The sequence below is a fragment of the Hyperolius riggenbachi genome, chromosome 2 (genome assembly GCF_040937935.1).
Source record: "Hyperolius riggenbachi isolate aHypRig1 chromosome 2, aHypRig1.pri, whole genome shotgun sequence".
Lineage (NCBI taxonomy): Eukaryota > Metazoa > Chordata > Amphibia > Anura > Hyperoliidae > Hyperolius > Hyperolius riggenbachi.
In genome coordinates, this window is record NC_090647.1 from 496,329,154 (window position 1) to 496,346,508 (window position 17,355).

The window sequence follows — 17,355 nt, forward strand, 5'->3', positions numbered from 1 at the left end:
GCAGTACAGTTAACTGCCTGTCAGCTGCTCTTGTTTATCTGCAGAGGGCTTGTAGGTGGCTGAAAACACCGACAGGTATTTTGTTTAACTGTATAAGTTTTCTCCTTTTTATGTAAATTTAAAATAATCTATTAAATGCGACTAAAAGTGCAATCAAACTTTGGGATTTAAAGGGCACCTTTTTTTTACTTGGATTTAACAGAAGAAATGTTAAAAGGTTTCAATGAAAAAAATAAATAATGGAATAAACTGAGAAAATACCTGTGGCTTTTCAATTTTCTTCCAGCTCCTTTGCTCAGTCCACCTCTCAATCAGTCTGAAGCCATGATAGGCAAACTCTAATGAGGTGTGTCTTGAGTTGGCAGATAAATGATATGCATACTTTATACTCATATGACTAAAAAGAAGTGGTTAAGACTGGATAGCGGTGAGAAAGCAATTATCAGTCCATGGGAAACACTGATTTGGTGAAGCAGGCGATTGTAATTTAAATTTTGTATACATTAAAATAGTTTTATGAATATCAATAGAATAACCTAAATTCTAAAAAAGGATAGATCTAGAATGTTTTTTGTAATAACATTTATATAATGCATACACACATATGGTCACTAGTAGAGATGGCCCGAACCACCGATTTTCGGTTCGCGAACTTCCACAAACCGGGTTTGCGAACTTCCGCAAAAGTTTAGTTCGCGCGAACTTTTGCGAACCGCAATAGACTTCAATTGGGAGGCGAACTTGGAAAACTAGAAAAAAATTATGCTAGCCACAAAAGTGATGGAAAAGATGTTTCAAGGGGTCTAACACCTGGAGGGGGACATGGCGGACTGGGATACATGCCAAAAGTCCTGGGGAAAAATCTGGATTTGATGCAAAGCTCTGTTTTAAGGGCAGAAATCACATTGAACGCTTAATTGCAGGCCTAAAGTGCTTTCACACATCTTGCATGTGTATACATCAATCAGGGAGTGTAAACCCCTCCTCCTTCCTCTTGTCTAGTCTTCCAGGGATTTGTAGGATGTCAAAAGCCAGCTTACATACATTGGCCGGGAATCAAACCCTGGTCAACTGCTTGGAAGGCAGCTATGCTCACCACTATACCACCAACACTACATGCTGACGCCAGCCTAGCATGTACCATTGTGATATACCCAAGAGAAAAATGAGCTTGCTTAGGTAATTGTAGGATGTCAAAAGCAATCTCACATACATTGGCCAGGTATCGAACCCAGGTCAGCTGCTTGGAAGGCAGCTATGCTCACCATTGTACCACCAACGCTACATGCCGAAGCCAGCCTAGCATGTACCGTTGATATACCCAACAGAAAAATGAGCTTGCTTATTTGCTAGATGAAAGCAGTGGGACACATGGTGATACTGCTTACAGGCTTCAATTCAAGACTTCAGAAAGATCATGTGCCCCCCTGGATGATGCTGGTGTAACACACACAGCAAAGGACAGCAATTTGAAGTCTGGAAGATTCCAGGGCAAGGGTGGGAAGGATTAAAAGCTAGGTGGCCATGCAACCATTCCTGCTCACATACACTGGCCAGGAATCGAACCCAGGTCAACTGCTTTGAAAGCAGCTATGCTCACCACTATATCACCAACACTACATGCTGACGCCAGCCTAGCATGTACCAATGTGATATACCCAAGAGAAAAATGAGCTTGCTTAGGGATTTGTAGGATGTCAAACGCAACCTCACATACATTGGCCAGAAAACGAACCCGGGTCAACTGCTTTGAAGGCAGCTATGCTCACCACTATACCACCAATGCTACATGCTGAAACTTCTTGGAGTAGACTTACTTCCTCCCTCCAAAAGACACACCTACATCTCCAGAAAATAATTCAACAGCAACTGCATGCACTGTCTCTGTGGCACAATCGGTTAGCGCATTCAGCCATTAACCGAAAGGTTGGTGGTTCAAGCCCACCCAGGGACAGCCTTGCCTTTTGCATTCAACAGTTGTCCAAAGAGAACCCCAGATAGCCATGCAGAATCATCTCTTTCTCTCTCTGGGCTTGAACCACCAGCCTTTCGTTTAACAGCCCAACACGCTAACTGATTGCACCACAGAGACTGTGCACACAGTTGTTGCTAAACAATTTTATGTGGATGCATGTGTGTCTTGTGGAGGGAGGAAAAAGTCTGCTCCAAGAAGTTTAACGCCACTTTAAACAAAACCTGTATATATCAAATTTCTATGATCCTTTCATGATGACAAAGAAAGAAGTAGGCAAAGGAGTTCCCATTTTTCTGTACAGCTAAGCGGTCTCACTCACTTTTTCCTACAACGAAGCATCTTCTGTACAGCAGCAGAGTGGCGCAGCAGAAGTGTGCTGAGCCCATAAACCAGAGGTCGATGGATCGAAACCATCCTCTGCTAGGTGTACTTCGGTTTTTACACCTTGCTTTATCACATGGGCCAATCGGTGGCCATAGCCCCGTAAGAGAAAGTGTCATTAGGGCCTTGCTGTAACATAGATAGTAGTGTAACTATTTCAACTAATGTACCCTTCTTAAACTTGACGGTTACATACAAACGTAAGCAGAGTGGTGCAGCGGAAGCGTGCTGGGCCCATTACCCAGAGGTTGATGGATCGAAACCATCCTCTGGTAGGCATGATTTCATTTTTGCACCTCACTGTATTACATTGGCAAAACGGTTTCCATAGCACTGTAAGAAAAAGTGTAATAAGGGCCCTGCCGTAACAGATATTAGGGTAGCTAAGACTACTCCTGGGCCTTTCTTGTAGTTGAAGAGATGAGTGAACTTAAAAAAAAAAAAAAAAAAGCAAACAGAGAAGCTTCCCCATATTGGAGCATTGGATTTAGTAAAGTCTTAAGCCAATGTGTTGTAAGACACAAGTAAGCTTTAGGTTAGCAGGAATGGTTGCATGGCCACCTAGCTTTTAATCCTTCCCACCCTTGCCCTGGAATCTTCCAGACTTCAAATTGCTGTCCTTTGCTGTGTGTGTTACACCAGCATCATCCAGGGGGGCACATGATCTTTCTGAAGTCTTGAATTGAAGCCTGTAAGCAGTATCACCATGTGTCCCACTGCTTTCATCTAGCAAATTAGGCAAATAAGCAAGCTCATTTTTCTGTTGGGTATATCAACGGTACATGCTAGGCTGGCTTCGGCATGTAGCGTTGGTGGTACAGTGGTGAGCATAGCTGCCTTCCAAGCAGCTGACCTGGGTTCGATACCTGGCCAATGTATGTGAGATTGCTTTTGACATCCTACAAATCCCTAAGCAAGCTCATTTTTCTCTTGGGTATATCACAATGGTACATGCTAGGCTGGCTTCAGCATGTAGCGTTGGTGGTATAGTGGTGAGCATAGCTGCCTCCAAAGCAGTTGACCCGGGTTTGATTCCTGGCCAATGTATGTGAGGAAGGAAGGAAGAAGGTGCAGGGAAAAAAAAAAAAAGCACAAGAACAAGATTAGTTCTCAAAAGAGCTGTTGTGGGGTGCTATTTTAGGAATAACAATCAGCCAGGAGCAAGCTAAGAAGCTTACAAGAGCCTAATTAATCTTTCCCTATAAGAGTCTGCCAGCAGCTTTCCCTTCAGTAATTACTACAGGGACACGAACGACTATAATGGCCGGCGCTGCCTGCCTTATATAAGGGGTGGCTCCAGGAGATAGTGTAGCCTGATTGGCTACAACAGGCCTGCTGACTGTGATGTAGATGATCAAAGTTGACCCTAATGGTGCACTATGGGGGCGAACCGAACTTCCAGGAAAGTTCACATTTGCATGCGATCGCGAACCACCCAAAGTTCGCCTGGAACCGTTTGGACCATCTCTAGTCACTAGGGATGATCAAAGAGATGCAAATGCTTCAGAGTTTATGCAAATATATGCAGATTGAGAATGGGCCAATCAATTTAAAACCATGTTTAAATTTATTGGTCCATTATCAATCTGCATATATTTGCATATAAATCTGCATCAATTCGGAAGTATGTGCATATCATCGACCATCCCTAATGGTCACTTACACTAGCACAAAAAAACCTACTTCTAAAACTCCTGCTTTATGAAAAAAAGGGGGGGAAAAAAGTCACGCTAAGACAAACAAGTACTTGGACTATCTTTATTCATATTGAAAATTACATTTCCAGGAAAAAGAAAATCAACATTTACAAGTATTTGGTACTGGACATAAATGTTCCCCCCCCCCCCCCCCCCCCCATCAGAAATAGATCTCATGATAGAATACATTGACGTTTGCTTATGTTGACTTTTCTATCTCTGATATAAACCTACAAAGTGCAGTAGTAAAGTCTGCTAAGTCTACAATAGGTCTAAGCTGATGACAGCCAAATGAAAAAATGGCGTTTGCATTTGTGATGTTTACAAATTCATATAAACTGGTTACCGTAAATAAAATTGATATTCGTCGGCAAACCAGAGTCAACACGAGCTTTAAAAAGATTCCATCAGCTCTATGAGTAGTAAAATGCAGACAACAAATGATGGATTAAGCTGAAAGGGTAGATGGCTACAAAAATGTTCACTGCAAACGCAGCTGATAAAGGGGTGTGTGCATGTGTTTCGAAGGGGGTTATTAACTTGGATTTATTTAGGCCTTCACAAAAGAAAGATCACATCCAAGTAAAAATAAAACAAAATTCTTGCGTAAATTGAAAAGCACACTGATAATCAGTTATTCAACTACTTTCTTACATTTTAAACATAACAATAGGTATGTACATCTGCATCAATTTACAATAGAAACATATTTACAAGCAGCTGGACTGCAGCGCTGCCAGAAAGGTCCGTAGTGCGAAGGCACCGCATCTCTCGCTCTGGCAGTGGGGGGGGGGGGGGGGGGGGGGAATACACTAAACACTCTCTTCTAAAATGCCTTAAAAACAGCTTTTGCGTATCGTTTTAAAGATGTTACCTGTATTTCAGAAACTGTACAGAAAACGTATAGGTTTGATCCTTGCATAATCCTTACATAAGCAAAGGCCATCACAATCCTAGCAATGCATCACTATCTCAACACAGAACAAAGCAGAAGGGTTAATCATGTCAAACATTTTTGCATTACTACATCGATAAAGTAACTGGACAACTTCAGGAAGACTTCCACAGTCTAGGGGATTGGTGGCGGGGATTGGGGGGAATGTGGACTAAATAAAGTCTTCATTAGGGGACTGAGAATCATTCACACTTTTTGAAGATCCCATCTCTTGCATAAGTAGGTGGCAATGTATATCACAGTCTGCCCCTAGAAATACTAACCAGTTTTGGATAATATAAGCCCCCCTTTGTGTCAACAAATGGAGAACATTAAAGATATGGCAGTTAAGCAAAATAATATAAGCATTTATACAATTTAGAACATTCCTTAAAGGGAATGTATAGTGGTTTTATTAGGGAAATATGAATCACAAATATTTCGTACAGCTCCTTCTGGTAAAGTTTGATGAGCAGAAAAGACCATAGGACCTGGTCAAGTCTGGATACTTTACTTCTGTAGCAAAACAAACTCAATACCTGGTTACACATCAAAACGTTTTCCTGTCCAAGCGGCAGAAAATGTCCTGCCGTTTAGTAAGTTCCAGCATGTCCGATCTGCTTCCAATAAAGAAAGGGATCGATTTTCAGATAACGCCTACAGAAAATTGAACCCTTTCTAGATCGGACATGCTGTAAATTATCTAATGATGGGAAATTTCCCATTGTTCTGTCAGGAAAAATGCTTGGTGTGTACCAGGTATTAGAGTTTGCTTTGCTACATAAAGTATACAGATTTGAGTAGGCCCTATGGTTTTCTATGGAGCACTTATCCTTATTACAATGCAAGTGTAAGAAGGGCTTCCTTTAGGTGTAGTGTACCATTTAAACCAGCAAGTGGAGCGCTAAATAACTATCACTTTTTTTGCTATTTAACATTTCCCTGATTAAAAAAAAAAAATTTTTTTTGAATATTAACGTTAATAAAAGGAACAAAATAACTAGAATTTCTTTTTTTTTTTTTCTTTAGTTAGAGGTTTCAAAACTTATTTAATCGTTAAAACCTCTATAACTAAAAAAAAATATAATAGTACAAAAAGACAGTATCTTGGATAACACTTAAGTTACATTGACCCTTAAAGATACTGGATATTGGTATGATAGTCTTAAATATTGTAGTTTTGAGTTTTGTTTGATTTCAGTAAAAAAAAAAAAAAAAAGATGGGGGCTAAAAACTGCCTTGTTTGACAGCAGTTACCTTTCATCAGAACAACTTTTAAATGGTCTGAAGATCTTTGAGTTAAAAACATAATTAGGAAAATTGTTATCCTGTGGTCACCTCTCACTCCAAAATGAACAAAATTGGGGCATATAGGTTTACCATACATTCACACAACTTCACTGTGTTTAGTAAAAGGTGTATCGGAAAGTTTAATCTGCCTGCTAACATTCTAAGATGGGTTTCTTTTCAATCACGCTTAAACTTGTCTGTTGCGTTATGCACATTAGGCTAAATAAATTAATATTAATTGAGCTTTAAACCAAACTAGAAATGGACACAATAGTCGTGCATAATAGAAACAAACTTATATGAGGACACAGCACACCAAATAAGCATTTGTATGTCACATGACCTTAAGCAAGTGACAGAATCATTTTGAAAATACATTTGTGTGAAAAATCGGGTTATGCGCTCAATGCAAATTCAGCTGCACTATGATCTATTAGCCGGGACAAGACAATTCCAAAAGACTGTTACAGCCAATTAACCACAGGTAAAAATGAGTGACCAGAGTGAATAGAGCTGCTATGCTATAAAGGAATTATGACAACTGAATTGTATTTAATGCCTCGCAAAACATTCCTTTCTCGTTTCCTTTTATAGGACAGAAGATATAGTTTAAATGAAGACATGACTATATACATGTATCAGCAAAACCCTAGCCATCTCTTGAATTAAGAAAAATATAAAAGGACAGCACTGCTTATTTTACAGTGAATACTACTGCTGTTACCTTGCAGACCCATGCAAAAGCAAAGACTTGACCCATTACAGATATACTGTATACCGTATTGACTTTGGGCATTATATTATACAAGAATATTGTGCTAGCAATTACCAAAAAAGGGGGTCAAAAACCTATATTTATTATAACATTTAAGGAGATCTATTACATCTTTGTTATTAAACTCATTGGTGGTCTTGGTTTCTTGTTTCTGAAAGTTGAATGCCAGAACAGGATCGCTTGAAGAGACGTTGAGGGGATTCAGAACTTTGCACAGAAAAGACAGAAAATAGAAAAATAGAAGTATTTATACGTCCATTGTTGAACTGTACACAGATTCTGCAACATCTGGGCCTGGACTTCTCTGCACTTCCTGTGGCTGTTAGGTACCAGTCCTTAGTGTTCTTTAATGACCAGTTTGCAACCAATCAGAACTCACGATCTGGAAGCATTATGTCCATGTGAGGCCATTAAAGAGGGGAGGGTCTCAGCCCATCAGTACGTTGGTTTGGCAACAGGAATATAAGTGTGGTTAATCCACCTTCCTCAAACAATTCTAGAACTGTAAAACAAGAAAATGCCATATTGCAAGATGGATTGGTAAATGTTTGAACGACAAAGTCATGTAGAAAAAGAACACACTAAGGGAGTTAACTTATTTCAAAGTGCACGTTAAGTTAAAAAAAAAAACCGTAGAACTGGCCAAAATGTAATGGCTGCATGCAAGATTTGCACCAGCATCACCATTTGTATAATTTATGGTTACAGATTACCCAGCAAGCACATGGTGAACCAGAACTCCTGGTAAGATGAAGTTAGTCCATCGTATTTACTGCACTAAAGCCCATTTGCACTTAGTCATTCATTCAGTTGACCTCACAGCTCTGTGTACAGAGATCCTCAGTAGGCAGATCTACAGAAATGCTCTAGTTTATTTAGTAAAAAGTGGAAAAAAATCACACAGATGGCTGCAAAGCCTTATTGATATTCCGTAACTCTTAATTGTGAAATGTAACATACAAAGTGAGCACCATAGGAAAACAGATGACATCTTTATCACAAATCCCAAAGCAACATGCATTCTAGGCTTTAATCTATGCATCATATGCATACATAATACGGTCTTGGTGGCTACTACACATTTCCTCAAGGGAACACACATTTTTATTAGGTTCAGCATATGATACCTCCAATGACATAAATGATCTAAAAACACACCAAGATGTCTCACACATCATACATTTTTGATTTCTTAAACAATGGGCTTGCATACAATAGCAGTACTTCCTGCACAGACTGCTTCCAAAAGATACATTTTTAAGTGACTGTCGCAAATCGGTATTTCTATGTGATGTTGGCACAACAGTTTAACCCGTGTACTTATATTTTCTTGCCTCATTGAGGCAATATTGTTACATTTACACCTGCCATATGTCAAAGCTGCCCATGAAAAATAACCATTTTCTTCAAGGACATCCATCTCAGCAAATAATAATATTAAATGAATGAATGAAACCCTTAATAATGTCTGCATATGGACCTAAAACTAAACAGGCACGTTTTTTTTTTATTAAACTGCCTTCATTAGACATTTAATTTACATTTCTCTGGTACAGTAGTGTAAAAATGGCGGCGATAGTGTCGCAACACACAACTTACGTTAGCTGCAGACATAGGTACAGTTGTGCTCAGAAGTTTACACACCCTTTCACTGAATAATATATACACAAGTTGACATACAAAGGTTAATTGGGTATTAACCTCCTTAGCAGTAACCCCGTGCTACACATGGGGTAGCCGTCGCGGAGCATCACATGGCCCCAGGACGATTTTTTTTGCTATACGCTTTAGCTAAGCGTATGCTCAAAGTTGCTCCGGTCCCCCGCGATCTCCCGCAATAGCTTCCGGTATACATACCCCCCCAGCGTTCCCACGCCGGCGCAGCCGCCCAATCGGCTCCAGGCTTCGCGATGACGGCGATCGGGATTGTGGATGACGTCATCTCCGATCGTCGGCATAGCAACACCGGAAGGCGATCGGAAACTGCGCTTTTCGTGGGATCGTGGCAAGGTACGTATAGCCGGCGGCGATCGGCGGGCATGGGGAGTGGGGGACCGGAGCAACTTTGGACATACGCTTAGCTAGCGAAATGCTAGCTAAAGCGTTAAAAAAAAAATGTTTTGGGATAAAAAACCTCCCGGCGGACAGAGCCTCAGAAACTGCGTACCGCCAAGGGGGTTAAAGAGACTCTGTAACAAAATTTTCAGCCTTAGTTCTTCTATCCTATAAGTTCCTATACCTGTTCTAATGTGGTCTGTCTTACTGCAGACTTTCCTAGTTGCACAGTGGCTGTATTATCTCTGTTATATAATCTAATCCAGGCATGGGCAAACTTGGCCCTCCGGCTGTTATGGAACTACAAGTCCCATAATGCATTGCAGGAGTCTGACAGCCACGGTCCTGACTCATAAAGGCAAATGCATTGTGGGACTTGTAGTTCCGTAACAGCTGGAGGGCCAAGTTTGCCCATGCCTGATAATGTTTCCTTTGAGGGCTTTGTCGGGTTCAGGCACTCAGACAGGAAAGTGCTGCTCTGCTTGTGATAGGTAGAAGCTATACACACACCCTCTCCACGCCCCCTGCAGGCTGTGTATGTGTCACAGACTGAGCTTCTCTCAGCCTATCACATGCTGGTTAGCAGCCATGTTTTTTTGTTTGTAAACACTGCCTAAAACTGGTTTGCAGCAGGGAGTGGCAGAAACAGCAAAGAGGGGCCCAGGAGAACATAATGAATAGAATGATATGCTTTTTATTGTAAGAATCTTAGAGTACAGATTCTCTTCAAGGGCAACCTGTGACTTGTCTACTTGTATAAAAAGTCAAAGATTCTGGGCTCTTGAAAGACGCCTGCACATTTCAGCCACAGAGACAGCAAAATAACTGTCAAAGGACCGGAGATGGTGCTGTTGTCTGAATCCAGGTTTCCTTATTCGGAAACCCAGATAATGCTGTCCAAAGCAGTTAAAGTGGGATGAAACTTCATATTAACTGAAAATTTATAATAAATCATCCCAAAAAAGAAATGTATTTAGCTTACCTATCCTGTTGGTTTTAAAGTTCACTGTCAGATTTAAGAGAACTGTGATAGGAGGGGAAAAAATTCTGCTAGTTGCCATCTTTACTGTTTCTCTATGATGGCAAAAGTGACATCACTGCTGCTTTTTTTTCCCATTTAAAGTGGAACCCGAAATAAACTTTTACTAATTGCATAATTGTGTTTCTTTCATATAGTTTATAGGGCATTCCTCAAGCCAAATACTTTTTTTTGTTTTAATACTCAAATTCCCTGTAAACTAAAAAAAGCTTTGCCCACAGCTCCTTTTGTGCCTTGGCACTCTTAGAGCACTGTAGCAAGGGCTTACGGGAACTCAGTCTGGGCAAGAGGAGGAGGTGTTACTAGCCATAGCTTTCAGAGGCAGAGGGGAGGAGGAGAGGGAATTGAGCTGAGGGCTGGAGAAGCTATCAGCTAGCCTGTGTAATGTTAAAGCAGAACATGGTTGCTGTCGTATCACAGGAAGAAATAATCATATTCAATTGAAGCTGTTTGCAGCTAGATTTGCTGTGCAAACTATCTACATTTTAGATAAGATATAGACAAGTTACTTGTTATAGTTTGTTTTTCACCTCGGATCCGGTTTAACTTAGCTAAGTATTGATTGTTATTTTACAGATCACTGCCCTTCCCACAAACAAACATCACCTAGGTAGCAGGCTTACATTGCTGTGTAAACTGTTAAAAATAAAAGGTGGGGGGGATTCAATTACATTCTGGTCAGTGTCCTTATCTGAAATGGGAAGTTTGGTATTTGCGTTTTGAGATAAGCTTGTTACTGTAGCATCGCTGTCAATCACTCGCACGTGGGCAGGAGTGCTCTGCGCAGAATACTCCAGCCCACGTGCAAGTGATTGACAGCTGCACTCAGGCAGGCGCAGTAGAGGACGACCTCGCGAGGTTGGCCTCTGCACTGGCGGGGACCCCGAGCCGCCGGCTGGGAGCCAGAGCTGCGATGGGGGACATATCGGCTGCAAGGGGCTGGAGGAAGCCCTGGGTAAGTAGAGGTTGTCTAGCTTAATTTGCCTGACATTTCCTTTAAGATTGCAGAGAGTCAAGGAGTTGCATTTCAGCTCACGTTTCACGACTCCAATACTTTTTCCTTCCAAGCTGCAAGAGGGAATCACCAGAGTCATGTGACGCGCAATGAAGAATACAACTCTACGACGCTCACCGATCATAAAGGAGCTGAACTGCTTTGGACAGCTTTAACCAGGTTTCCAAATAATGAAACCCTGATTCGAACAAAACTAAAAGGATTGTTCAAAATTATAAAACCGAAAGATATAAAGTAAAATTAAAGATTCTGTCATCAGTCTCCTGACCTCAATATCGAGTCGCTTTGTACCATCTCAGTATTTGCTTAACTATGTTTTCCTTAATTGTGTTTTTGAGATGTCTCAGTTTAGTTTAAATCTCAGTAAAATAGAAGAGATGTGTTTTGCCTGATAACTCATATGTTCCTTAAAGGATACCCGAGGTGACATGTGACATGATGAGATAGACATGGGTATGTACAGTGCCTAGGACACAAATAACTATGCTGTGTTCCTTTTTCTTTCTTTCTCTGCCTGAAAGAGTTAAATATCAGGTATGTAAGTGGCTGACTCAGTCATGACTCAGACAGGAAGTGACTACAATGTGACCCTCACTGATAAGAAATTCCAACTATAAAACATTTTCCTAGCAGAAAATGGCTTCTAAGAGCAGGAAAGAGATGAAAAGGGTCAATATTTCATACATTATAGCTCTTGTATACTTCAATGAATGTGTCATTGAGCAAAAACAATAAAACAGTTAAAACTTAAAAAGTAGATTTAAACAAAATAAAACTGTGGAATATCTTAAAAGTCATTTTTAGGAGAAGGAAGATAGATACAATCGTTTATTTCATTAGTATATTTTCGACTCGGGTGTCTTTTAAAGAATGGTACACATTTTCAAAATCTGGCAGTGTATGTAAACTTATGAGCACAAGATTAGTTGAGGACACTATCCATTAGTTAACTACTTCCATACCAGCAGTCACTGCCCCCTTAAAGGGAAGGTTCACGGACAGGTTTAAAAAAATAAAAATACTAATCCACTTACCTGGGGCTTCCTCCAGCCCGTGGCAGGCAGGACGTGCCCTCGACGCCACTCCGGAGGCTCCCGGTCTTCTCCGGTGGCTCACCCGACCTGGCCAGGCCGGCTTCCAGGTCGGGCTCTTGTGCGCTCCAACGTGCATGTCACGTGGTCGCGCTGACGTCATTGGACGTCCTCCAGGCTGTACTGTGGAGGTGCAGTAGTTCTGCGCCTGCGCAGAACAGTCCGTAGGATGTCCGATGACGTCAGCGCGACTGCGTGAGACGCTATGTTGGAGCGCAAGGAGAAGCCGGCCTGGCCAGGTCGGGTGAGCCACCGGAGAAGACCGGGAGCCTCCGGAGCGGCGTCGAGGGCACGTCCCGCCTGCCACGGGCTGGAGGAAGCCCCAGGTAAGTGGATTCGTATTTTTATTTTTTTTAAAGTGGACCCAAATTAAAAAATACAAGATTTCAGAAATAAAATCTATTTTCTAAATTATAATAATAAATAGCAGCCTTTTTTCAGCTGCATGATGACAAATATAAAATATTTTACATTTATTGGACGAATCGCTCCCTTCCTTTCAAATTGCCGGGACAAAATCCGGCAAAATGGTGGAGTAGATGGTGTCCGGCAATGGAGGAATTGCTAATGGCTGCCCCCAGTATAACCCTACTTATGAAAAGAGAAGGGTGAAAAGCATGCACTGAAATGATCATAGGTTTGAAGGAGTGTTTATTTATCTTTGTATGTGTCAGAGTGGTGCAACTAAATATTTTTAATTAAAAAAATGTTTGGTTTGGGTCCACTTTAAGCATGTCCGTGAACCGTCCCTTTAAGGACCAGAGACTGCTGGTACAAAACGCTGCTTACCGATGAATTGCCGCAATAATCAGCCGCTCCAGCTGGTCACGCCACAGGTCCCTCTCTCTGCCATCTCTATGACGGTAGAGCTGAGCAAGCAGTTCATGAGCCGCTTTCATTGACTCCTGACGCTGTCAAAGTAAGCCAAAGGGATTGGCTTACAGTGATGATAGGTTCAGGAGCCAATGAAATCGTCTCCTGCCCGGCTCACACAGCTCTGCTGTCATATAGATGGCAGGGCGAGTGATCTGCGGCGGGGAGATAGCGGCGCGAGCGGCGGGAATGCGATGTGACCATTGTGGAAATCTACATCCTGTCAGATCCGCACAGGCACAAGTAGGACGTAGATTTCAACTGTGCTGGCCCGGAACCAGTTAATTGGCGTCTTACTTTATTTTCCTCCACCCAAAAGAATATGCATGATTAGGACTGCTTATAACTCAGCAGAAGGCAGTCTTCCACTGGCTGTTAGCCAAAAAATAACCACAACAATAAGAACCTTTTTCCACTGCAAATCTCTAAAAGTAAAGGGAACCCGCAATGGTATTTCCTCAGTCTTTGCTATGCGATTTTTGGTGTGATTGCAAAGTCCCATTAAAAACAGGACTTTTGAGTGGATTAAACATTTAAGAATGAGAACCTCTGTAAATGTACTTTTTAACTGTGTATTTTGGTTTTCTAGTCCAGCATGGTAGATGTCAAATATATAAAGACGTAAAAGAAACAACAGCCACACAGATAGTAAAAGGGAAGCAGCAGTGTAATAACTGCAAATCCCAGTCAGAAACCCATGAAATTACACTCTGGCTCAGTACACACCTGCAGCTGTTGCCGCATAAAACAGTTGCATCTTATTATTGTGATTGAGGCCTTGTTCACTTTGCGTTCCCTCCGCGTTGGACGGATTTTTTAAGCGTTTTTGTTTACGATTCCCGGCGATTACCCACGCGCTGTATTTTTTTATCCGCTTTTCTAAGCGGTTTTGCCAAGCGATTGCGGTTTTCCTATACCTTCCATTAAAGGGAAGGTTCAGGGAGGGTGGGGAAAAAATAAAAATCAATTTCCACTTACCTGGGGCTTCCTCCAGCCCGTGGCAGGCAGGAGGTGCCCTCGCCGCCGCTCCGCAGGCTCCCGGTGGTCTCCGGTGGCCGACCCGACCTGGCCAGGCCGGGCTCTTCTGCGCTCCAAGTCCTTGTACTTCTGCGTCCCACGCCGGCGCTCTGACGTCATCGGACGTCTGCCGGGCTGTACTGCGCATGCGCAGTACAGCCCGGCGGACGTCCGATGACGTCAGAGCGCCGGCGTGGGACGCAGAAGTACAAGGACTTGGAGCGCAGAAGAGCCCGACCTGGCAGCCGGCCTGGCCAGGTCGGGTCGGCCACCGGGAGCCTGCGGAGCGGCGGCGAGGGCACCTCCTGCCTGCCACGGGCTGGAGGAAGCCCCAGGTAAGTGGAAATTGATTTTTATTTTTTCTCCACCCTCCCTGAACCTTCCCTTTAAGGCAAAATTGCCTCAAAAATGACTTAGGCACCGCTTTTACTGAATGCGAACAGAATGCTCCAATCTGAACTATACCATAGAGAAGCATGGTGTAACCGCTTTCAGGGAGTTTTTGAAAAAACGCCTGTGCTTAAAATTGGCCAAAAACTCCTCTAGTGTGAACAAGCCCTCAGAGATCCTCGGCCTGTTCTAGCCAATGGAGTGGGAAGGTTGGAGTTTATACAGGAAGTGAGCTGCAGTAGGAAAGAATGGTGGTCAGGCATAGCTCTCCACCACATCCAATCACTAACGACCAGGGTGCAGCTGCCAGAGAGAAACCTGTACCCACAACTGTCAGACAACCAAAACATTCACAATCATTTAGGGTGACTATAGCTGCAGGTGTGTACGAGCCCTTTCCTCCTGCCATGTATATAATTCATTACTGAAGAATACCAATCTACATATTTACTGAAAAAAAATTCAAAAATTCACACTGCAAGGCTGTTAGATGAAACTTTTACAAACTTAAAAACTGACGTCTTAAGCATCCAAAAATACAAGCACAAACCGTGAAAAAATCACTTTTCAAACAGCAAATAAAGTACTGGATTTTATACTTTGCCTGGAGCAATACATTAAGTAGAAGTCCTGAATATTCAGCAGGCAAGTCATTTTGCATGTGTAAGCTGTATTCCTCCATTAAACAATAGAGAAAAGGTGATTGCAATGTGTGCTTCTTACCTGTGAGGGAACTGTGGTGGTGAAAACGTCATCCTTGCTATCCTCTGTCTTTTTATCCACAGGAACCCATTCGCCGTACACTTTATCCGTCTCCTTTTTCCTGTGCTGAGATCCTGAGGACACCGGGAACTCCTTCGTCAAAGTTACCTGAGTTTTCGGTGCAGTCTTCAGGTTTGGATTCTAGGAGATAAAGTGTTAAATCTTCATTTAGATCTGGAGCAATTACTACGCGCAATAAGGTATCTATACTGAATTCAGATATCTGCGAACTTCAAAAGCTATTCCACAACGATCCAGCAGCACCACATTCAATGTTACCACTATTTATTAAAAGTTACAGGTGAGGTTACTAAATTTGAGGTCATTTTTTAAGCTGCGAATAGTCCTCTCAAAAATCAGATCACATGCTTTATACCAGGGCTGTGGAGTCAGAAAAATGTTGGGTACCTGGAGTCGGAATTGGAGTTTCATAAACGGAGGAGTCTGAGTCGGGAGTCAGATTCGGATGATTTTTGTACCAAATCCACAGCCCTGGTAAGTATTAGGCTAAGGAGTCAGAGTTGAGGCATTTTGGGTACCTGGAGTTGGAGTCGGATGATTTTTGTACCGACTCCAATGCCCTGCTTTATACTGCGGTCCACGAGAGCATGGACAGAAGCAGTGAGAGAGACAGGCCAATCAACTCGCCAGAACAAGGCCAGCGCACCTGAGAGACCTGACCACAAAAGCAACACAGCAATTGGAACCTAGTTTTATAGGTCAGCAACATGCAACAAAATATACAAATCTAGGCTGCTTCAAAGTCCAAAAATGATTCACTTGCAAAGTATTATAGTTGTTCAAGCAGAATTAGTCAAAACTTTCCCCTCTGCTCCAACAGTTTAGCCACATTGCCTATTGCCTGTAGGTAGTATTTTTAAAAAACGGTTTGCAGTTCCAAGCTGCTTTAACACATTTAGCTTTCTTTCAGTATAATAGATTCAATAAAATACTTTATTTTTTAGAGGGCTGAGGTAAAACTGAACATAATTAATTTTCCAAATACTTGTCTCAGATATCTGCCTCTATATTAGCCTCTCTGACAAAAAAATAAATAAAGAGAGACTCCAACAACATCATGAGCATGAACCGAGTGAGAACTGGCAATATCACAAAACACATAAGCAAGACAAATAATTTTGGGGACATTAAAGAGAAACTATTACCCAAAATGTGCCCCCCCCCCCCCAAAAAAAAAAACCACCACATGTAAGTAGATGTATACTTGATCTACTTATATCACATATGTATTGTAGTGTTCACGTCTTGATTTCACTGAATTTGATATAGTAAAATGTTGAGAATTCTGTTCCTGGCAGGGGCCATCTTGTGCCCTCCAGGTTACAGAATCCCCCCATACCCCTCCTCCCCGCACTGATTGTGAGCACAGCGGGGAGGATAAAGCCAGCAGGCACACTCACCTAATAATAGATCCAAGTGCTGGTGTTCCCATCTGTTCTCTGCACTACCACCAGAGGCAGTGCAGAGAGTATAGAAGGGAACTGCAGTGCCTGGAACCATTATTCCGGGAGTTTGTGTGCACCGCTGTCTTTATCCTTCCCCGAAATTAAGCACGGGGAAGAGGGAGAATGCAGCGGGCAGCAGGCGGGCAGAGGGGGGGGGGGGGAGCGGACATGCCTCTGGAGGAGGGGGGCCAAGGCAGTGACAGGAGACAGCCTCTGGCCCCCCTCCCTGCGCACTAACAGCGGCTGCAATATGAAGAGTGAAGGGGAGGACCAGGCGGCCAATCGCAGCGCAGAGAGGTGAGTGACAGAAGCTTCAGCCAATCAGGCTGATACAGCATACCTGTCACTTCTCTTCTGCGGCCGTGCCTACGTTTATAGAGCCTGGGGGCATGGGGAGAGAAGACCTAATTGGAAACAAGTAAGATTGTTTTTATTTGCCTGGTTAGCATCCTGTTTAACATTGTGACAGCCTGCAATAGAATATTAATTTTGTATTTAATGCCTAACAGTTACTCTTGAATATAACCACTTAATGCAAACTGGTTGTATATATACGTCCAGTATAGTTGTGGAGAATGCACCACCAGTTTATTAC

At 42.4% G+C, this 17,355-nt stretch overlaps 1 protein-coding gene and 2 non-coding genes across 8 annotated transcripts in view; 2 read left to right on the forward strand and 1 right to left on the reverse strand.

Moving 5' to 3' along the window:
* Positions 1–17,355, reverse strand: part of SON (SON DNA and RNA binding protein) — a 123,755-nt gene that overhangs the window by 42,436 nt on the left and 63,964 nt on the right. For 5 of the 6 annotated variants that reach the window (XR_011026511.1, XR_011026513.1, XR_011026512.1 and 2 more), the window contains exon 6: positions 15,256–15,435. Coding sequence is in view for 2 of the 6 variants with exons in the window: in XM_068270435.1 (XP_068126536.1) it covers positions 15,256–15,435 (180 nt within the window). In the remaining 4 variants the exon portion in view is untranslated. Of the gene's footprint in view, positions 1–4,851; positions 7,555–15,255; positions 15,436–17,355 lie in introns of those variants that run through there. The other variant, XM_068270437.1, reaches the window with a different exon arrangement.
* TRNAN-AUU (transfer RNA asparagine (anticodon AUU)) lies at positions 1,881–1,954 on the forward strand. Its single transcript has one exon. It is a non-coding gene; the product is annotated as a tRNA-Asn (tRNA).
* On the forward strand, positions 3,332–3,403 carry TRNAW-CCA (transfer RNA tryptophan (anticodon CCA)). The gene has a single exon. It is a non-coding gene; the product is annotated as a tRNA-Trp (tRNA).